Raw genomic sequence first — 23479 nt, 5'->3', positions numbered from 1 at the left:
GAGTGCTCACCTCATATACATGAAGCCCTGGGTTCGATTCTTCAGCACCACATAAACAGACAAAGCTGGAAGTGGCGCTGTGGCTCAAGTGGTAGAGTGCTAGCCTTGAGCAAAAAGAAGCCAGGGACAGCACTCTACCCTGAGTCCAAGCCCCGGACTGGAAAAAAAAAAAAAAAAAAAAAAAGAGAATGAGAGAAAGAGAAAGAAAACACAAAACAAAACTTAAGACTGAGGCCATCTGCTTAGGAACAAAAACTGAAGTGGAATGTAACTGAGTTTTTTGTTCCAGGTGATTTTTGCTCCATGTCACCTTGAGGTTGCACCAAACAAGGTTCAGACTCTTATTCCAATCCTGTTCTTTCTGGCTGTGCTGTTCCTGGGACTCACCTATACAGGAAATAGCAATGATGCTAGCAGTTGCCAAATTTTAAAGAGAGCTATGCACGCCAGACCTAGTCAGGCAGCTCCGCCTATTAGAGAGCAGGTCCAAGCCATAGCTGCAGTTCACAACTGTATCCGCAGTCACATACTCTGTGACCAAGAGAAGACGTTCACCCCTCTATCTTCATTCCCTCAGTGGCTCATAGAACAAGAAGAGGTGTTAACCTTGCTATTTGCAAGGTAACAAAAGTAAAGTCAAGCAAGGTTGGCAATATTCCAAAGAAAACTGAGACAGAAACAATTACAGGAAATAGCAGACCCAGAAATTTTTTTAAAAAGTATGTTTTAAAGCAAAATAGTACACGATTGAACAACACACTCACTTCTATCAAGAAGCTAGGCCGAATATAAACACCATGGTATGCAAATAATAATAATAATATGCTATAATCACTTTACTATGGACCAAACAAACACTTCATTCCTGTAAAGAAGATCAGCTCAGCCCTCTCTAAACTCAGCTGATGTTAAATAGTACTTTTTCCCTTACATGGAATCAGCTACTCAAAAACAAAGGACAACAGTTTAAGGTCAACAGATATATCCTTCTGGAGAGAAAAACCCAAAGTCTCCTCCCCCCACCCCCGCCCTGTTGGGTATAAAAATACTACATTAGAGAGGGAAGTTCCATTTATAAAATACTTATTCTAGTCACTTATTAGCTCCTTTCAGTTAATCTTCATGAGAACCCCTAAGGGTGAGTATTCATGTACCTACTTGAGAAGGAGAAATGCTGAGATTCAGAGCATTTTAGGAACCAACCCAAACCAGGATTGATTCTAGATCTGATACTTCATAGTTTACATCCTCTCTATTAGGTGACTATTTTGCTCCCTGAAGAAAAATTCAGGGAGCATGTTTCCTTTACAAAAATCTAGGAAATAGAATGGCTCCATCCTAAGGTAACATTTGAGTGAAGTTTGCACCATCTCTGCCTTCCCCGGGACTATAGTGAAGTTGATAGATTTTCCAGGATATCTTGGCACATAGCCACATAGGGCCGTATCTGCTCAATTTGGATTTTGGGGGTTAGTTCCAGTTGAACACAATTTCATGATTTAGTGTATGGTGTGCCTGTGGAAGATAATATCCTGCTCTTCTTCAATAAAGGAAGTCAAAGGGCAAGAGAACAGGTGACATTATCCAGTCCAACTATGGCATGAGAATTACTGGCTATCTGACGTTTAGGGTTTTATGTGCAAGATCCACCCACACTAATGACTAATTCTCACTTGCTTTTTCAGAACTTTGGCAACACTCCTTTTAATATGTTTGCTGGTGTTTTTGCCAGCTGAACAGCAATCCACCATTTTCATAACACTATATTTGTGTCGTAATAATTGAATTAGTCTAATGCTTCATCACAGCTAGGGGAGGTTTAAGGAAGTCATTCTTTGAAGATTTATGAAATGTACTTTCAAGAGTAGACAGGTATGGTGGCCCAGGAGGTGGAGCTTCCACCTACCAAGCCTGAGTCCTTAATTTCAAAAACTGGTGCTGAGCGGGAAGGGGGGGTGGTCGGAGAGGAGACAACAGGACAGACATACACTACAATGTGATACTACAATTGGGAGGGGAATTCTAACATTGGAAATCACATTTTTAACATCACAGGAAAAGTATTTACATGCTGTACATCACTTTGTCAATAAAATTTAATTCAAAAAAAATTTACAGACAATATGGTAGGGAAAGCCTTCAAAGGAGCCAATGATTACATTGTGAGAAATGAAAAGTACCTATACATGACCTGGCAAGTATATACCAGGCAGCTAAATTTATGTACAAGAAATTATTGCCAACTTCTAAAAACACAAACAGAACTGTAAGGCAAACAGCATAGTTTACTGAGACATTCAAAACTATGCTCTAGAATGCCCCCCTATATCTGCAAGGCTTGTGTCCTGGTCCCCAACAGCTTCTGATATTTACTCTCACCTAAAACAATACATGGCATAGTCACCATAATATCAAAGCAGGGCAGCATCACAATACAGCCATCTCACTGGAGACTGGTCGCTGCTTGGCTTGCTTCCGGCACAGGCATCCTGGTGAAGGTATGCCTATGCTGTCCATAGTTTGCTTGAATAAAATCTTTGGCCCCTGCAATTGGATTTTTCACTGCTTCTCTAAAAGCTTGTAAAATTAGCCAGCATGATTGTCCATCTGGAGGACTGAGAGAATGACATCATTGCTTACTGATATTTCAGTGTATATGAACAGCATCTTTATGCATGAAATTTATTATAAATATTGTATGTAACTGCTTTCAGGCTATGTGTAAGGTGTATATTAAACATAAATGAATTTCTCAATTAAGCTGGAGTCTCTGTCTTAAGATACACTAATACATAAGTATATTCCAGATGGGAACCAGGGGCTGACACCTATAATCTGAGCTATTCAGGAGACTGAGATCTAAGGATTGAGGTTGGAAAGAAACCTAGCTAAGAAAGTCCATGAGACTCTTATTTCCACCAAAAAGCCAGAAGTCGAGCTGTAGCTCAAATGGTAGAGCACCAGCCTTGAGCACAAAAGCTAAAGGAGAGTGTGCAAGACCTGAGTCCAAGCCACAATACTGGAACCAGAAAAAAAAAAAGAGAGAAGCATGAAAAAGAAGGAAGGAAGGAAGGAAGGAAGGAAGGAAGGAAGGAAGGAAGGAAGGAAGGAAGGAAGGAAGGAAGGAAGGAGGGGGCTGGGGATATGGCCTAGTGGCAAGAGTGCCTGCCTCATATACATGAGACCCTGGGTTCGATTCCCCAGCACCACATATACAGAAAATGGCCAGAAGTGGGGCTGTAGCTCAAGAGGCAGAGTGCTAGCCTTGAGCAAAAAAGAAGCTAGGGACAGTGCTCAGGCCCTGAGTCCAAGCCCCAGGACTGGCCAAAAAAAAAAAAAAAAAAGGAAGGAAGGAAGGAAGGAAGGAAGGAAGGAAGGAAGGAAGGAAGGAAGGGAAGGAAGGAAGGGAGAAAAATGGAAAGAAGGGAGGGGGAGGGAGGGGAGGAAGGAAGGAAGGAAAGAAGGACAGAGGAAGGGAGGGAAGGAAGGAAGGAAAGAAGGAGGGAGGGGAGGAAGAGGAGGAGGAGGAAGAAGAAGAGGAGGAGGAAGAGGAAGAAAGAATCCAAAAAGACATGACTAGAGCCAGAAGTGGAAGTGGAGTCTTGGCTCAAATGGTAGAGCACCAGTCTTGAACAAAATGCTTAGGGACCATGCCCAGGCCCTGAGTTCCAAGCTCAAGTACTGGCATACACACAAGTACACAAAAAGTAATGGATTAAAATAAGATAAAGGGATAAGGGAGGGTATAAATGTTCTTTATGAAAATGATTTGATATTTTTGTCCTGGTTGTGGGATTTTCATTAGTTTGGGAGTTTTCACAATGTAATGGTGACAGTATCTGTATATTAGGGAGAACAGCATTGGAGCATCTACTAAATTATGCACTATTTCTTTTAAATCAGTGTTTTACTTCAATTACTTTTGAAACTAAGCTTTTCAAAGGCTTAGTCTATTTGGTTACCCATATCCATATTGTTTGAAGTCTATATTTTTATTGTTGTATTTTAAGTTAAGTATAGCAAATTTCTTCTTTCTTAAACCTAACTCATCCTAGCTGGGTGGCTCAAACCTATAATCCTTAACTACAAAGGAGGAAGATTAGGGTCACAATTCAAGACCAGCTCAGAAAAACAACAACAAAAGGGTTATGAGCACCCATCTGAACCAAAGGTTGGTTGGATGAGATAGTCCATGGCTGTCATTCCAAAGATAAAGAGAAACACACATTGGAAGATGGCAGTCCAAGCTACTGTGGGTATAGATTGAATCTCTATTTTGAAAATGATTCCTGCTAAAAGGGATTCAAAGTGTGGCACATGTGATAGATTTCCTATCTAGCAAGCGTCAGTTTAAAACTCCAGCACCACCAAACAACAACAACAAGAAAAACACAGAAAACCTAACTCATCTACAGTCTGTTTCCTAGTGTATTTGTGAGTTGAAGAAATCTACCTCACCTGCTTCTTTTATCCACTAAATCAAGTATTCAGCCACACATGTAGGATATGCAAATTGAAGACTTTTTCCCACCCATAGTGGGCATGAACTCAGGGCCAAGAAGTTGTGTCTTGGCTTTTTGCAGGGACTTTTTACAGGGACTCGGGCTTTAAAAGAGCTTCTCAGAAAAATGAGTAAGGCCAGAAAGGAGGGAAGCCAGTTAAGGTATACACAGGTTTGATGCATCTGAAAAGCTGGTTTTGCTGCAACTTTGCTTAGAAAAACAAGGGAGTATAACAGGCTGGATTTTGAAAAGAATCTGTGTTAAACATTAAACAAGAGGAGAAGTAGGTTTTCTAGGTACAACAGTAGGAAGAGAGCAATTTCTTCCTGTAAAAACAAATTAAAACTCAACAAAATCCTAGAAACTGGACAGTTTATGGAGTTTGGAACTGACCAAAGTGAACAAGAAATTGACAAGAATTTCTTTGTGAAAAGATCCTATCTTCAGGCCAGGATGGTGAAGATGGTGCCTAGGGAGGCTTTCAACAGCTTTCTGGCTCCTTTAATGATGCTGTAGAAACATTATTGCATGAGACTGGGTCAGATGGGGAATGAGTATTGAAACTTCATAGCTTTGATGGTAGATATGTGAAGGATAATTGCGGATGAGCAGAAACATCTATCCTTTTGCTAACCTAAGCTTGTAGCCTCACATGGGACTAGCTTCAGATTAACTAGGAATTCAGCAAGGAGAGCCTAGAAATGAGAAAAATCACACAAAGGGTGGGATAATCTCTGCATATATATTACCCGTCAAACTAAGACCTATGCAATCCCTAGTACCATCAGAGAGAGAGAGAGAGAGAGAGAGAAAGAGAGAGAGAGAGACTCAACAAGAAGATCTTGAAAGTAGCATAAGGAAAATAACACTAGATTCCTCCCCCAAGTCACAAGAACTGATCCTAACCTTTGGCAAAGAGTATAAAAAACAACCCACAAAAATCAGGAACTTCCCTGTATGCCAACAATGAGAAGATTGAGACTGAAATAAGGAAAGCAACCTCATTTGTAATAGCTTAAAAAAAAAACCAAAAAACAACAACCCAGGAATTAACTTAGCCAAATGCATGAAAGACTTACATTGTGAAAACCATAAAAGTCTGAAAAAGGAAATTGAAGATTTAAGCAAATGGAAAGACCATCCATGCCATGGAAATGGCAATAATTGCCTAAAGCAATTTACAAATTCAATGCAATACCCATCAACATCCCAACAATATTCTTCATGAAGTCGAGAATGCAAGCCAAAAATTCATATTGAATAATGAAAGGGCTCAAATAGCAAAAGCAACCCTTAGCAGGTTGAACAGTGTTGAAAGAATATCAACACCAATCTTTAAATTCTATTACAAAACCATAAAAATAAAAATGGCTTGATACTGGCACAAGAATAGGCCTGAAGACCAATGGAACAGAATAGAAGACCCAGAAAGAACCCACAGACCTATACCCCAAAACACAGGTTGGAAGAAAGACAGCCTTTTTGACATTTGTCAAAATTTGGCAGAATTGGCTATCCACATGCAGAAAACTGAAGCTATGTCCTTATATGTCACCTTGCACCAGAATCAATTCAAAATGGATCAAAGTCTTCAATGTAAGACCAGAAGATATTACACTAAGGAGTAGGAGAAATGCTACAGATTGTACACATAGGTCAAAACTTTCTCATTAAAAATCTAGAATCACAAGAAGTCAAGGAAAGACTGGATAAGTGGGATTGCATCAAGCTTAAAAAGTGGCAAACTTAAAAGTATGGCAAAGGACATCACTAACAAGCTAAAGAGAAGGTCCACAGAATGGGAGAATATTTTTACCAGCTATGCATCAGAAAATGGCCTAATATACAAAAGATACTTGGACCTCAAAAAATGAAACCCCCAAAATATAAACTCTCCAAGAAACAGCAACCTAATTAATAGATGGATTAATGACTTAAAGGGAAACTTCCCAGAAGAAATAGAATGGCCAGTAGATACAAGCAGAAATGTTCAACATCTCTGGCCATAAAGAAAATGCAAATTAAAACAACATTGATATTCCACCTCACTCCAGTTAGAATAGCCAATAACAAGAAAACAATAAAAAAAAAATTATGGGGTAAATGTGGCCTAAAGAAACGTTGTTACATTGTTGGTGAGAATGTAAACATGTTCAGCCCCTCTAGAAAGCAGTATAAAGGGTCCTCAAAAGACTAAACATAGAGCTCCCCTATGATACAGCAATTCCACACCTGTGCGTTTATCCAATAGAACACAAACAAGGCTACATTAAAGCTACCAGAATAACTATGTTCACTGTAGCATTATTTTCCTTAGCCAAGATATGGAATCTGCCCAGATGACCCTCAATGTATGATGAATGGATCAAGAAAATGTGGCATATAAACACAATGGAATTCTACTTGTCCATCAGAAAGAATGATATTGTACCATTTTTAAGGAAATGGAAAGTTTGGAACAATTATCTGAAGTCAGCCAGACCCAAAGAAATGGGATTCAGGGTTTTCCCTCTTTGGTGGTAGCTAGAATGTGCCTATAGATCTAAAAGTAAATACACTGGTTATAAAAAATACACTGAGACATGAATGATAAATTATATATAAGACTCTAGGCATTTATACACAGTGAGATCAGAGGAGGATATTCTTAGGGGAGGAGCACAAAGGCACAAGGCTTATGTGCATCTGATCATATAAAATAATATTTATCTAAATGAACTCCAGGAGATGGAAACAAGAGTTTCTTTGGTGCTGTTTTTTTTCTTTTTGGCTTATTTGCTTGGGGGAGCAAAGAGGGAAGCACAGAAATGAAGGAACAAAGGGTGAACAAATGCAGCAGCAGTGGTACTCACTAGATACTACGTTGAAAATGAACTATACCACTTGTATGTGGGGACAGGAGGGAAAAACTAGGAGGGTGAAGGAAGGGGTAACATTGTTCAAAAAGAAATGTACTCATTACATGTCTGATGGAACCATACTCTCTCTGTATATCACCTTTATTATAGCAATAAATTAGAAAAAAAGTCTTGAAAGTAGCATAAAGAAAATTATTCACACCATATAAGGGAATGGTAAAATGATTAATGGATGTGCAAGTGTCTTTAGTATACCCTGGCTCACGATGTTCAGGGAAGATGCCCAAGAGTGGTATGGCTGGGTCATACATAGGGAATGTCTACATTTTTGAGGACTGCTTTCCAGAGTGGTTGTACTAGTTTACATTCCCAACAGTGCAATAGGGCTCCTTTTCCCAACATCCCTGCCAACATGTGTAGTTGTTGGAACTTACAATGTTGGCCAATCTAACTAGGGTGAGATGGAATCTCAGTTATTTTGATTTGCATTTCCTTTATGGTCAGGGATGATGTACATTTCCTTATGTGTTTCTGTGTCATTCTTACCTCTTCTGAGAAGTCTGTCCTTAGCTCCCTTGCCCATTAGTGAATGATTTATTAGATTTAGGAGAAGTTAGTCTCTTGATCTCCTTGTATATATTGGAAATTAGGCCTTTGAATGATTTCTTATGACCCACTACATGTCATAAGCTGGTGGACTAACAAAGCATTTAAATCCAATTGAACAATCAGTTATTTAGGGAGAGGACTATAGAAAATACATCATTGGGCAATTTTATCGCTGAACAAAAATCAAAATTGCTCTGGGAGCTTCTTTTCTGTAGTATGGGCTGCTTGTTTATTCTTGCAGGCTAACAGCCTTGAGCCACCAAAGTTATGGGGATTGAATAGCAAAAGAGGGCTGGAGATGAAGCATTCAGCATGGAAGCATTCAGCAAGAGGAAGTGGAGCAGTACCCATTGGGGGCTGTAAGGCAAAGCACGATTCACGGTCATCTAAAGCCTCCCATTCCTGTGCAAGACAGACAGGACCTGCCCACTCACGCTTAGGCTACCCTGAGACCAATAAACCCGAGCTGAGGCAACTAGCTGAGGCAAACTAGTTCAGATTAAAGTAAGAGGCTCCATCTTACAGAGGTGCAGGTGGTGGCTTCATTTTCTAGCACAGGATCCACCTGTACCCTCCAATGCTGACAGGGTCTGGGGCTTGAGGACCAGTTTCTTCCTCAGCTCCATATGGACAAGCCTAACCTGTCAGAAAGAAGCTCCAGGGAGCAGGAGGGCAGTACCTGGGAATGGAGAGCAGTGTCTGAGACCAGAGGGCAATGCTTGAGAGAGGAGGGCAGTGACTGGCGGTGGAGGTCAATGCCTAGGGGCAGAGGGCCGTGCTGTCACGGGATACCTGGCCTGTCACTGGCTACAGCTACATCATGCATTAGAAGAACTGCATTTGTCCATGTCCAAAAGGCACTCATCTTCTGGAACAAGTTAGCAGCACTGAGCCTCCTCTTCAGATACACAAAATTAGCTATAGAGACAGTTCCTAGTCACCAGCATTTGTACTTAACCACCTCAATGAACCAAACTGAAGGTAAAAGACAACACAACTGAAAAACAAAACAATTTATTTTGTGAAAAATATTTAAATGACATAAAACTGTGCATATAATATACATCTTCCAAAGAGGTCAGTGTGGCAGTGAGGTTTGGGGACAGGGTAAGGCTTCAGAACAGAATTGCAAGGAGAAGGCTGGAAAGGGTCCTGCTGGGAACAACTAAAGTGTGAGTCCTCTGGTTTCCTGATACACACTGGGGATGGGCTTGGGAGAGAGCACCCAAGCAGGGAAGGTTTTTCTGCCCCTGGGCTTCAGGCCTGGACTGCATATCCTTATGTCCAAACACATGAGCCTCAGGTCTCAGTCAGAACTGTATTCATTGCAGTACAAACAGTAATTGTTCCAGGCAATGGTAACAGGCCACCCACGTGACCATGTGAGTTCTTCCACCAGAAGATTCAGCAAAGAGCAGCACCTGCCTGTATCAGGAGGAGGCTGGGGAAGTGTGGGGCTGGAGAGACAGATGTGGTCCATCTGATGGTAGCTGTTGTGTATGGAAAGAGGCACTGGACAGAGCAGATGGCATCCTGCATACTCAGGGAGCTTCTTTACTGGAACTGAGGGCTCAGCCTGGGCAGGAGGAAGTGGAGCAGCGCCCACAGGGTCTGGGAGGCAAAGCAAGATTCATGGTCATATAAAAAAGAACAAGTTCCACCTGTGACCCATGAGGCTAGAATAACAAAAATGGGGCAAGAAAAATATGGAAACAACCCAGATGCCCCACTACAGATGAATGGATCCAAAAAAATGTGGTACCTATACACAATGGAATACTACATAGCGATTAGAAATGATAAAATACTGATATTCTCAGGGAAATGGTCAGAATTTGAACAAATAATGTTGAGCGAGACAAGCCTAGAACATAGAGAACAAAGGGCATTGGTCTCCTTGATATATGACTGTTGGGGGGGGGGGCAGTAGAGACCAAGTCTGTGAAACAAAAAGCTTCTTTTCAAATGGTATTTCCAAAGGTTTGGGTCAGCGACCTTACATTATGTATCTAAAACCAAACAACTACTAAACATAAAAAAGTCTAGAAAAGACCTCGCAGTGGATCATAATAGCTCAACAACTCCAAGAGGAGGACACAGGAGGATTCTATTGTTGACCTTACATTTAAAGTTCTAGGGGAATTTCCTTTGTCGTATGCTACGTGGTTACTGTATATGGTTTGGTACACTGGGTATTGTATATATGCCTACCTGATCTAGGGAAGGGAAAGAAAAATGAGGGTGTAAGATATCACAAGAAATGTACTCACTGCCTTATTATGTAACTGTACCCCTTTTGCACAACACCTTGTCAACAAAATTTAATTAATTTAAAAAAAATGTGGCAAGAAATCACTAAGGTGCTAACTAGAGAGAGCCACTTCCCATAGCCAAGCCCAGCAGGGGAAGCTTACCGCCCTATTCCATTACCTGCCCAGCAGAGATCCGCTGGGTGCACCCTGCACCTCAGCAATGATGGCCCATGGGAGAGGAGGGCAGGGGCCTGACCTAGATCCACACTACCTAAGACTCAGGGGAACAATCTGGACAGAGGTTTCTTCAGGTCTGCAGCCTCACCTGTGCCAGGGGTGACTCAGGGTGCCAGGCTTGAGCTTCGCACTGCCACCGCCTGGCCCTCGCCAAGGCCACTGCTTCCTCCAGGAGGGACACAGTGGAAGCCAGAGGTAGGGACTTGCTTCGTGGAACCCCAGGATCAGGGGTTCTTTCCAGCAGGCACTGGGAGCAGATGCGGGAAAGGGGTCAGGATGGGGAGGGTGGGACAGTCTACTTCTTTTTCCTCTGCTTTCTTTTTGCCTCCAGTATCTGCCGAGCATCCTGGGTCTTGGACCCCACACCAGTGGCAAAGGAAGGGGCACCAGAGGCACAAGGTTGGACCCCTAGGAAGCCATTGTTGTCAGTGAGAACATTCGAGAGCTGAGACTGCTGCCCACCGACCCCAAAGGGTGTGGAGGCGCTCAGGCCCCCACTGTGTCCAGCACCGAAGCTCGGGGCTCCAGGTGCGTTGCTGGGGCTGCTGGCCATGCCGGTGACACTGGGGAAGCCCAGGCTAGGGCAGGTGGCTGGTGCTGAGGGCCTCGGGTCTCCAGGCACACTGGCCTGGGGGGCCCCAAAGAGGGGCGCCTGGGAGGAGGAAGTGATGGTACTTGCCACAGGATTTGCCCCAAACCCAAATGCAGGCGTGGAAGCCGGGGCTGGACATAAACCAGCATGGCTGACAAAAGCGGGGGAGAACGCAGAGGCCGGGCCAGGGGCAGGGGCAGCCCTGGCGGGAGCAGCTGGCTGCCAAAAGGAAAGAGGCGTCTCGATCACGGTGCTGGACATGGCCTCCGTCTTCTCCAGGAAGATCTCATTCACTCTCCTCAGCCTGGCTCTCTTTTCTGCTTCCACGTCTTCCGCGGTGACGCGATAGCCAAGCTGGGGGGCAGGAGGCAACCTCAGCGGGACCCCTTTCCTGGGGCGCAGCAGCTGAATCTTCCTTTTTCGGGTCGCAGAGCCCCCAGGTGCGGAAAGCAGAGTCCCTGGCGTCTGCTGCCTCTGCGCGTCGGGATCGGGGGCCCTGGCCCCCGGGGTCACCTTGTGCGGCACCCGGGCTGGACGTGAGGCGCTGGCCGGGACCCCCGGCTGCTGTTCTGTGTCCCGGCTCGCTGGCCGCGCCGGTATCTGGAGCCAGGCGCGGCCGGGGTTCTTCCACCCGTGCACATGGGGCAAGTGGAAGCCCTGCAGAGAGCTGTAGGAGCTGGTGATGGGGTTCCTGCTGCCCGACCTAAGGATGCCGGCCGGGCGCGTGTGCCCGGGGTCACCTGAGCTCTCCGCGGGGAGGCCTCTCTCCTGGGACTCGGCCTTAGGCACAGGGGCCACAAGGTCACTGCAGTCCTCGCACCTTCTCTGGGCGTGGCTGCCGTCGAGGTTCACTGGTTCTTCCTCCAGTGCAAAGCGGCCCGGGCCGGCGCTGGCTGGGGAGGACAGGACGCGGGGGCGCAGAGCGGGGATCCGCACAGTGCTCCAGCGGCTCCTCCTTCTGAGGGTCACTTTCTTGTCGCCTTCATCCCAGCACACCCTGGGCAGTGACCAGAGCGGATACTGGGGCTGGTGGAGCGGGTAGCGCCTTTTAGGGGTTATGCGAAAGCGTGTGTGCAAAGCGCCACGTTGGGTGGGTGCGGCCCTTCTGGGGGCGCTGATCCCGGAGGGGAGCACGCGGTGGACGAGCTGGACGCGCAGGGGCGGCCGAGGCCGCAGGCAGCGCGCAGGGCCGCGGCACCCAGGCCGGGCCTTTGCCAGGACAGGCACGGGGCCCGGGATCCGCCGGAGCTGGACAAGCTGGCTCAGGCAGCCGCCCATGAGGCTCGTCCACGGAAACCGGGCGCAGCCTGCGGGGTCTGTGGCTCTGGATCGCCGTTGACCGAAGTCCACTGGGCCGGAGGTCACGTCACAATGGCCGCTGGCGCGCTGCTGCATTCGGATGAAACGAGGACGGGGCGCGTGGCCCTGGGTGCTTGTGGCTCTGGGCACGCAGCGGGGAACCCCCAGGCTGCGCATCCAGGGCCCCCAGCACTGTCCCTCCGCCCTCGGACTGGATACTAGCCCTTCCGCCTGCCGAGACACTGCGGCTCTCCTGAAGTTTTAAACTTTATTGGTTTTGTATTGACCATGCTTGATGAAAACCATGTGAAATAAACTTTGAATACGTTAATTCATGCGCACACACACACCCCACACATTCACACACACACACACACACACACACACACACACACACACACACACACACACACACACACACACCCCACAGAGCTAATAATAGGGTCTTATTGAGAGACTGGTTTCACGCCATAGAATTGGAGGAAAGGACCCAAGTTTCAACATTTTAGGGAATCCGGAAACAGGGAGCCTCTCGGCTTTCTGTCTGGCTTTTCAAGGTAGAAAGAAGTTGACAGTCATGATTCCTTCCCCAGAGGGAAGGAGAGGTGTGAGGTGGGGAATATCCAGGGAAAGGCTTTAAGAGTCTCAGAATCCCGGTGCAGACAGGTGGGGACGCTCATCTCCCCAAAGCCCACTGGAGAAGGTGACTGCTTCCTCCACCGTGAAACAGCCACACAGGCTTCAAGTCAGATGAAAAAAAAAAAATCTAAGAACACAATTCTAGAACGAACCCTTAGGAAAGGAAGAAATGCCAATTGCAAGGAAAAAAAAAAACAAAAAAAAATATTAGGTACTCTCTTGCCACTGTAAATGTGATGAAAGTAATTCAGACCTAAAATATTCTTTAGTTTTGTGTGTATTCAGTTTATGTCAGTATCGATTCTTGAACTTAGGACACAGAAGATGTCCCTTAGCTTTTTTGCTTAAGGCTGGTGCTCTACCACTTGAGCCATAGGCTCCACTTCTGGCCTTTGACTGGTGAATTGGAGATAAGACTTTTATGGACCTTTTTTTTTTTTTTTGCCCAAGCTGCTTTCAAACTGTGATCCTCAAATCTCAGGATCCTGAGTAGCTAGGATTAGAGACATGAGCCTGTTACTTTCAACATTTAGCTGGAAATATTTTTAATAAAGTGATATGCACATAATGATTTTGACATTTACCCAAGTTTGAATCATATGCAACATGTTCATTTGTATGAGATTTCCATTCCAAAACCTTTTCTCATTATGTTCAAAGGAAAAATGTCAAAAAAGGCATTATACTTGCCTTTGTACATATCTAACATTGCCGTTTTATCATGTTTGTGTTATTTTGTGAATTATGTGTTCATGTCCTTTGCTTGTGTTATTTTTTCATGTGTAAAGGCTCTATGATGTCTGAGTCATTTGTCCTACCACTGTAACACAGTTTTTTGGATTTGTTGTTTGTCTTTTAACCTTGCTGATATTTAGGGAAAAAAATCGTTCATGTATTTCAATATTTCTCAGGGTAGGTCCCTATACACTGAGCCCAATGAATATTTACCACATTAAAAAATTTTATTGGGGCTGGGAATATGGCCTAGTGGCAAGAGTGCTTGAAGCTCTGGGTTCTATTCCCCAGCACCACATATATGGCCAGAAGGGGCGCTGTGGCTCAGGTGGCTCAGGTGCTGGCCTTGAGCAGGTAGAAGCCAAGGACAATGCTCAGGCCCTGAGTCCAAGGCCCAGGAAAATTATTGTTAGTATAAAGGTGATATACATAGGGGTCACAGTTACATAAGTCAGGTAATAAGTACATTTCTCTTTGGATAATGTCACTCCTCACTCTCTCCCAGTTTTCCCCTACTGTCCTCACCCACAAGTTGTATATTTCATTTTCAACATAGTGTCTAGTGAGTACCACTGCTGCATCTGCTCACCCTTTTCCCCTTCATTTCAGCATCACCCCCTCACACTCCCAAAGACAGATAAATGAACAAACAAGGCAAAAAGAAAAAAAAAGCAGCAATGAAAACATTAGTTGTTTCAATTTCCTGGAGTTCATTTAGATAGATATTATTTTATAGGATCACATGTACATTGGCATTGCACTTTTGTGTTCCTCTCCTAGGAATATCCTCCTGTGGTTTCACTATTGTGAATGCCTAGAGTCTTGTATAAATCATCATGTCCCATTGTATTTTATTTTATTTTATTTTATTTTTTTTTTTGGCCAGTCCTGGGCCTTGGACTCAGGGCCTGAGCACTGTCCCTGGCTTCTTCCCGCTCAAGGCTAGCACTCCGCCACTTGAGCCACAGCGCCGCTTCTGGCCGTTTTCTGTATATGTGGTGCTGGGGAATCGAACCTAGGGCCTCGTGTATCCGAGGCAGGCACTCTTGCCACTAGGCTATATCCCCAGCCCCCCATTGTATTTTAGATCTATCTTCTGCATATGAGACAATATAAACTTTGTTTGTCTCTCTGAGCTTAGCTTACCTCACTCAATATGACATAATATTATTCTTTCTATTGTCAATAGAAAATTCCATTGTGTATAGGTATGATATTTTTTCAATCTACTCATATATTGTAGGGCATCTGGGTTCTTGGCTTTTATTTTATTTTATTTATTTACTTATTTATTCATTCATTTTTTGGTGGTCATGAGACTTGAATTCTGGGCCTGGGTACTGTCCCTGAGCTCTTCAACTCAAGGCTAGTGCTTTACAATGCTGAACCTCAGCACTACTTCCAGTGTTTTGTTTTGTTTTTTTCCTTTATTGTCAAAGTGAAGAACAGAGGAGTTACAGTTACTACTTCCAGTCTTATGGTAGTTAATTGGAGATAAGAATCTCATGGACTTTCCTACCTGGGCTGGCTTTGAACTGTGATTATCCCTATTTTTAAAGCCTTGGGGTCCTTAGTGTTCTGTCCCATAACTCAGCTGACAGACAACATTACTACTATGTTGCATCAAGGCTTTTCCAATAAATACATGGATCCTTCTGGATACCGCTTATGATTTGCAACCCTCAGCCATCTGCTTGCTTCTTGCTAAGATATGCATTTCTATGTCTTCTTCCTCCAGCCACCTAACAGCTGTTCCTGATTTTCAGGTTTCCAAGAACACTAATGGCAAACTTCAAGGGTCATGCTCTCCCGGGGAGTTTCTTCTTGATCATTGGATTGTGGTGGTCAGTGAAGTTCCCACTGAAGTACTTTCACCAAAAGGGCAAGAAGAGCAGGCTGAGCCAGCACCAGCAGCGGGTTGAAATCATTGAAGCTGCAGTCAGGATCTTCTGTTGTGTTGTTGGTAAGAGCAGAACTCCTTTAGTCTGGGGACTTTCCCCTTCGCTTCCTGGTCCTGCAGTCTATTTCCCAGATCCTGTGAAACAGATGTTTCACTGGCAGACACAAGAGGACAAGGATTTTCAGGAGGCCACTGTTCATCCTAACATTCCATTGTGTACAGAGCTTCATATTAAGAGTTAATTAAAAAAAAAACCTTACGTGCTATGAGGTTTATATGGGCTGTGAGAAACTACCAGACAAACTATATTATTTACCCTAGAAGGAAAAAGTATAGAAAGATGTAGGAACAAAATGAATATGACATTAAAAAAAAAGATACAGCAAAAATAGAAGAAAAAACTAACTTATTCACATGGGTTGAGAAAGTACTAGACTGATTTTAAGAAAAACCATGCCCTACCTGGAACCCCGCTTATTGTTTCTCCTCCTAGCATCTCAGGGGCCTTGATACCCACTGCACTGGCCTATCCGCCATCCTATAATCTCAAACAACTTTTCACGGGGGGCATTTGTACAGGGAAACCCAGTGAGACAGGCAGTGTTAAGACATGGAAAACCACTCCCTATCTTTTGCCCCTTCCTCACGTCCATTGCTCACTGTCATTTCTCTGTCCACTGGAGCCACAAGTGGTGAGAATAACAATTATCCCTCGGGGCTGGAGATATGGCCTAGTGGCAAGAGTGCTTGCCTCATGTACATGAAGCCCTGGGTTCAATTCCTCAGCACCACATATACAGAAAACAGCCAGAAGTGGCGCTGTGGCTCAAGTGGAAGAGTACTAACCTTGAGCAAAAAGAAGCCAGGGATAGTGTTCAGGCCCTGAGTCCAAGGCCCAGGACTGGCCAAAAAAAACCACAAACAAACCAACAATTATCCCTCCTTGGAATGGATCTGTGGGATAATAAAAGGACTCTTGTTGTGGATTGCCTTCTGCCATTGCCATCCTGGGCCTACAGTTTTCTTTTTTTTTTTTTTTTTTATTAATTGGAGATAAATTTTTTTACAAGGTGATGTGCAAAGAGGGTGAGGGTGCAGTTACATAGTAGGGCAGTGTGTACATTTCTTATGATATCTTACAACCTGTTTTTCTATCCCTTGTCTAGGTCAGGTTGACATATATGCAATATACAATGTATCAAGAACATATACAGTATTCACAGACTTGGTCTCTACTGTCTCTCCGTCTCCCTTTGTTAACAGTCATATATCAGGGAGATCATGCCCCTTTGTTTTCTGTGTTCTAGGCTTGTCTCACTCAACATTATTTGTTCGAGTTCCGACCATTTCCCTGCAAATAACAATATTTCACCATTCCTAATCGCTATGTAGTATTCCATTGTGTATAGGTACCATATTTTTTGGATCCATTTGTCTGTGGAGGGGCATCTGGGTTGTTTCCATATTTTAGCTATTGTGAATTGTGCCGCGATAAACATGGTAGTACAAATGCCTTTTTGATATCTTGGATTTTGCTGTTTAGGATAGATGCCTAGGAGTGGTATGGCTGGGTCATAGGGTAGGTCTATATTGAGCTTTTTGAGAAACCTCCATACTGTTCTCCAAAGTGGTTGTACTAATTTGCACTCCCACCAACAATGGAGAAGGGTTCCTCTTTCCCCACAGCCCCTCCAGCATTTGTTGTTTCCTGAGTTCAGAGTATAGGCCATTCTAACTGGGGTGAGGTGGTATCTCAGGGTTGTTTTTATTTGCATTTCCTTTACTAGCAGGGATGTTGAGCATTTCCTCATATGTTTCTTTGCCATTTTTGGGCCTACAGTTTTCTTGGAGTAACTAAACAACATTAGTAGCTTCCCTCCGAGGAAGCAAAGCTTGCTTAGTGTTCCCCAATGCAGCTATCCCCTCTCCACCCCCACCCCCATATCAGGCTTCAGGAATCTCTTTCTTGAGTAGACTGGGATCACTTGTCCTAGCTGGTAAAGGAAGTTATCAACTTTTCCTAAACAGAGCTGGGAAAAATTGTACTTGGCCTTATGGCTGCCAAGTGTTGGAAGGGATAAACATTCAAGAGCTCCAAGCCTGAGCTTCAAACCCCATGGCAGACCTCACTGCGAACCAGGGAAGTGATGGGAACTATAAAGGGTCCTTGCTTCACAGGGCTTTCATTCCAGCATCACTGAGACCTTTCCTGGGTCATTTTCACAAACTTCCTGAATTCTTCCGTGTGAAGTCAGAAAGGGGCTGCTCTGAAAAACAAATGTTTAGGGAAAGGGTCTGGGCTTCTCCTAAAACATTTTGAGTACCAGGCAAAAAAGACAACTCTGCTTTGTGAGATAGATGATCAAAGTAGAGGGGATGAAAGTGTGAGCGACCCTGAGGCACAGCTTCATCAGTGTTCTGCTGGCAGTACTTAAAACCAGAGGGCCCGAGGAGCCATAGGTCTCAGAACTCTGTACTAGGGAAGGGCATGCACTCCCTTCAAGTTCACACCAGGATACATTCAGGGGCTGCTTCGCCCCTGGGCAGGCACAGGCATCTGCATCATAGCATAGCAGCTTGGCATGTTCATTTAGCCTCATTGTTTCTTCCTGGGATCTCTTCATTGCTCATTTGCCAGGGAAGCCTGAAGACTAGTGCACCTGCCACCCCATTACCCAAGAGGTCATGCTCTGCTTCATCTCTGCTGCTTCAAAAATGTGTGTGTGTGTGTGTGTGTGTGTGTGTGTGTGTGTGTGTGTTTCCATTGCTTCTTCTATTGCCCCAATAGGGCAACAACGTCCATGTGTCTTACAGATTCCTCAGCAAACAGCTTATTTTATGCCAAGGTAGCAGCTTGAAGGCAGCAAAGCAGGTGTGCTGACCCATAGACCACCGTCACCCACATGTGGATTGTGTGTGTGCCTTTGGACTGTTTTGTGCTGTCTCCTGTTGGCCTGGGAGCAGCTCTTCCTCCTCACGCTTGACCTTTGCTTCCCTGCAGGGATGCTGGCAGAGCAGCTTGTTAAGGATGGGCCCTTCTTCCATCTCTACCACGATGACCACTGGGTGAAGTTGATGAACTGGCAGCACGCCACAATGTACCTCTTCTTTGGAATCTCAGGAATCATTGACATACTCACCTACCTTTTCACCCACATCATGCCCTTGGGTGTGGACAGACTGGTGATGTGTATGTCAGTACTCAATGAAGGTAATGGAATAGGATGGGTGGAGATATGGGAGGACAGATATGTAAGGTGAATTTACGAAGGATCAGAATGCAAAAGATATTGGAAATATAATAACCTCCTCCAGAAAAACATCCAACTCTTGGGACTTCAAAAGCCTGAATAGGACTTTGATCCTGTGCTCTGGGTAGTCCATATGATATAATCTATAAAGCAGCCCATGAAGATGGGGGAGATCAATGAATGAGGCGATATTGATAGAAATGTGTTGTGCTCCTAACCTGACATGTTGAATTGAAAAAAAAAAAAAAAGCTAACAAACGCAACCCATGGGGGTGAGGCTTGTGGGTAATTCTCAAAGCCTCTAATGCTGCATAAACCTTCCCCACTCTCCTGCTGCCCCCCATGTGTGCACACACACTCGCATATACAGTAACTGCCCAAGGCTGCCCCTATGCCACCATGAAGGGGAATGAACCCTTTTGGGAAGAGAAGATCCGAGGCACCCTATCCCACACCTTGAGGTGTCACATTTCACCCCATTGCAAACCTCAGAGACCTACTATATGTGTCAAGTTTCCCATCTCTCAATGAAATTCCTTAGAGGCTAAATTGTGAGGACTTTTATTTAGAAATTCAAGTCCAACATCAGGTGACCATTGTAGGTTCTCCCTCTGGTGCAGAAAGTCCATCATCATGGAAGTTTCTGTAGGAACAGAATGGTTATGATGTCAACTAGAAAATGAGAGAGTGAAACAGGTCTCACAATTAGGAGGACTTGCCTCCACTACCCTAAGCATTTCCTAGTACCAAACACCTTTTGAAGACATACAAACTGTTTCTTCTGAGGTTGAAGGCATGACTCAGTTGGTAGATAACCAGCCAGTGAACAAAAGCAGCAGGTACTGAGCTTGAGTCCCAGACTCAGAACTAAAAATGAAAAAAAGGAAAAATAATAACTAGGAAAGGAAACAGCTCCTGTTGGAAGTGCAGTCCGGTATGCTTTGCACTCCTAGTGCCTGAAAAAAAATCTTGTAATCCAACCACCTCATCCTTCTAAACTTCAGCAGGAAATGCTGAACCGGATTGTGAGGGAAAATCTGAATTTCAAGTATACATGCATGCAACATGTATGTAGAAATCAGCACCATGACCCATCTAGCCTACTGATCCTATATGGAATCCAACCTTTTATGGGGCCTGAAGAGACTTTAAGCTCTTATCAGACCCATAAAATAAAATTCTATTTGTACCTCTTACGCTATCATGTTATTTAAACTGACTTCTTTCTAAGGCTGAGGACTCTATAGCTTTGAGACCGTTGAGGAAGAAATCTCCAAAGGAGGGGGAATCCCAGGGTGAATCCTCTTAAGCAGACTCCAGCAAGTCTGATGGCTGTCATTTGGTTTGTGGCAGGCTTTCTCTTCTACTACCACATTCACAATCGACCCCTGCTGGACCAGCACATCCACTCACTCCTGGTGTTTGTTACATTTGGAGGAAGTATCACTATCTTCCTTGAGGTGCTTCATCGGGACAATGTTGTGCTGGAACTTCTAAGAGCCACTCTTACTATTCTTCAGGGATCCTGGTTCTGGCAGGTGATTGTTCACACCAAATGCTCCTCACAGGGCATAGACTGAGGAGTCCCCTTGGTGCTTGCCCAAGAGAAGTTCTGAAGGCAATGTGTTGCGTAACAATGCAGTACCTTGGGGATGGATTTCAAAGGCCCTTTTCTCTCATGTACCTCTTGCCCTGTGATCTCCATTAATGCCCTATTGATGTTGATCTCCCAAGGTGCCTTGTTCTGGCCCCATCTGCCAATCCACTCACATGAAATATGTGCTCCAACGTTCCCCTGCCTTAAGGTCAATATACAATCAAAGGCATGCTTCCTGTGTGACAGGAACTTTCTGTGCTAATGCACATCATGTGGGAACCTCGAGGAAGGGTGTGGTAAGAGTCACTCTTGGTGACTGTGGCTGAAGGCAGGGCCAGGTTGCTTCACAGGACAACTAACCCAAAGACCAACTTGTCTATCCCATCAGATTGGGTTTGTGCTGTTCCCACCTTTTGGAACAGTAGAGTGGGACCAGAAAGATGAGCACAACATCATGTTCATCACTATGTGCTTCAGCTGGCACTGCATCATCGCCCTGTGCATTGTGGCCATCAACTACACGCTTGTTTACTGGTATGTCTGGGAGATGGGAACTTAGGCCAACCTTTTACTTCCTTACCAACCCCTAAGCATTGCTGGTTCATTTCTACCACCTGGGCAGTGCCAACTCTATACCAAGTGGTGTGTGGAAATCTCCTCTCCCTGAGTAGTTGTCACAAGTTTATTTGCTAACATGGGTGATGGATTTTTGAGACCTGAAAGGGCTTGATTGGGCCATGGTAACCCAATGGAGTTGTCACAGATTTGAAGCCCATCGTGTGATGGGAAAACTCTGAAGTAGAAATCAGTTCTGGATCTACAGGATTCAACAGTCCCTGCTCTCACTGCTCCAGCCTCACCACCTCTTTTCCTGTCTTGCCTTGCCTACTTCCCACAAGAGGGTGTGATTAATGAAACTTGTGCTGGAGCAGAAAGGCCTCTCCACTTCGCTCTTTAGAGGAATCCACTGAGAACTGTTAACTCCTATGAACGTATTGCAGCCCAGGCACTGAAGAAAGCACTTACTCTATCCTGACCCATTTATTTCTCAGTGCTTTAGGAAGTACTGTGAAGTCTTTACAGATAGCAAAGTGAAGGCTTCAATAACTTCATCAAAGTCACACAATTTGCACATTGAAATTGGAGGGTGAAGTTTAGCATATCATATTACAGTTTTATTGCTGTTAGAGTTGCTTCTACCTTCTTCCCACACTCCCTTGCATGTCTGGGTGACACATTTTACCCACAAAGAACTCCCATAGACCAATAAAGGAAGCCAAGCTCATGAGTTCTTTCAGTGCTACTTCCACTCAGTGAAAGAGCAAGCTGGATGGCAGAAGACCTAAATGCAGTCTCAGTTTTGACACTTCTGTCACCACAAGTCCATTTATCTACTGGTGAAGATACTAAGAGGTCAGATATTCAGACATGTAATTATATTTGCTATATATATGAAGGAAAGGGTATAAGAACATGCAGATGCTTCATACCTTTGGTGAGGAGAAAAGGGATCTTTTTGGCTCATCTAATTGGTTCTTGTGGTTTCTCTATTATAGCTTTCTGACTAGGTCAAAGAAACAAGGACAAGGAGAGATCATTGGGATTCAGAATCTAAAGTCTGATTACACTGACCAGACTGCCCTTTTGAGTGGCTTAGATGAGGAATGAGACCAAGCTGTGGGGACATGAAGATCTCTCACCCTGCTGACCCAAGGCAGCCGTGGTCAGTGTTCTCCATCTCCTGCGCTTTGAAGATGGCCTTGATGTGCTCCCAGAACTCCATCTCTGTACACATTCTCTTTTAACACAAAGTTGGAGGCTCTAATACAGGAAAGTGGGCTGTAGATATTTTGTGTATCTGGGTTTTAAAACATAATTAAATTTAAAGTCTGTGTGAATTGTCATACCCTATAAAGAAAAATGAAGTCATACCTACAAGCATTAAGCCTGTGAAGCTCCATGTAGAGGAAGCCCAGACTCTGAAAACCTACAGCAGGAAGTGACCTCATGGATGAAGCCAACAGTATTTGTGTGAGGGCATCCCGCTAATTCTGAAAATGTGCCCTTATATCCTTCAAGAAAGTAGGGTCTTTCAGAAAGATAACCAGGACTTACATGAATTACAAAGCCTAATTTGGTTTAGAGCCACCATTCTGACTTCTGTTTTGCTTCTGAATTCTGTTTTAGGTTGTTTTTTTGTTTTAAGTAAAGCATTTCATAAGCTATGGTGCTTTAAACATTACCTGCTAAAGATTTTCTAACTAATAGTACCACTGTTGATATACAACAAGATTAAGCTAAAGGTATTTTTTATCAGAAAGCTAGTTATTGGCTAAATTGAAACTCGGCTCTTCTGATTCTTTACAGTTACCTTAATAGAGAATTACAAAGGAAATCTCAATAATAAGGGAAATAAAATAGGTTTTTAGATGGGAAATGTGGCTCAAACCTGTCCACTTAGCTACTTGGGAGGCAAAAATTTGAAAACAGGTTAAATAGTTCAGAAGACCCCTCCTGAACTGATGTGTGTGCACACTGGTGTACACTTGCCATCCCAACTATAGAGGAAGCAAAATTTATCAGCAGAGACATGTGCCTATCATGCCAACAATGCAAGCAAGCTCAAGCAAAAAGTTAACAGTCCAGGCAGGCTCAGATAAAAAGTGAGACAATCGCTAACAAATAACCAACATAAATAAGACTGACAGGCCTAATGCTGGTGGCTGGTGCATATAATCCTAGATACTCAGGAAGCTGAAACCTGAAGATCTCAATTCAAAGGCAACCCAGGTACAAAAAAATCCTCCAAAAAACCTCCAGTTAACTAGCCAAGAGCCATAGTATACATGCAGCTCAAGCAGTAGAGTGCCATCCTTGGGCAAAAAAAAAAACTAAGAGAGACCACAAAGCTCTGAGTTCAAGCCCCAGTTCCAGCATACACACACACACACACACACACACACACACACACACACACACACACACGGATCAACAAACAATAAAAGCAG

At 44.1% G+C, this 23479-nt stretch overlaps 1 protein-coding gene across 1 annotated transcript in view; it reads left to right on the top strand.

Annotated features, from left to right (window-relative positions):
• The window catches only part of LOC125349471 (transmembrane protein 45B-like), a 30762-nt gene extending 8387 nt beyond the window's left edge, over positions 1-22375 (top strand). The window contains exons 2-6 of the mRNA XM_048343644.1: positions 15490-15686; positions 18625-18834; positions 20228-20412; positions 20860-21005; positions 22028-22375. Of these exons, the coding sequence (XP_048199601.1) occupies positions 15506-15686; positions 18625-18834; positions 20228-20412; positions 20860-21005; positions 22028-22139 (834 nt within the window). The 5' untranslated portion in view covers positions 15490-15505 and the 3' untranslated portion in view covers positions 22140-22375. The remainder of the gene's footprint in view (positions 1-15489; positions 15687-18624; positions 18835-20227; positions 20413-20859; positions 21006-22027) is intronic.
• Positions 22376-23479: the final 1104 nt, after the last annotated feature.

The sequence above is a fragment of the Perognathus longimembris genome, chromosome 3 (genome assembly GCF_023159225.1).
Source record: "Perognathus longimembris pacificus isolate PPM17 chromosome 3, ASM2315922v1, whole genome shotgun sequence".
Taxonomy (NCBI): Eukaryota; Metazoa; Chordata; class Mammalia; order Rodentia; family Heteromyidae; genus Perognathus; species Perognathus longimembris.
Note: the sequence above shows the minus strand (reverse complement) of the source record. Positions and strands in the feature narration are given on the sequence as shown.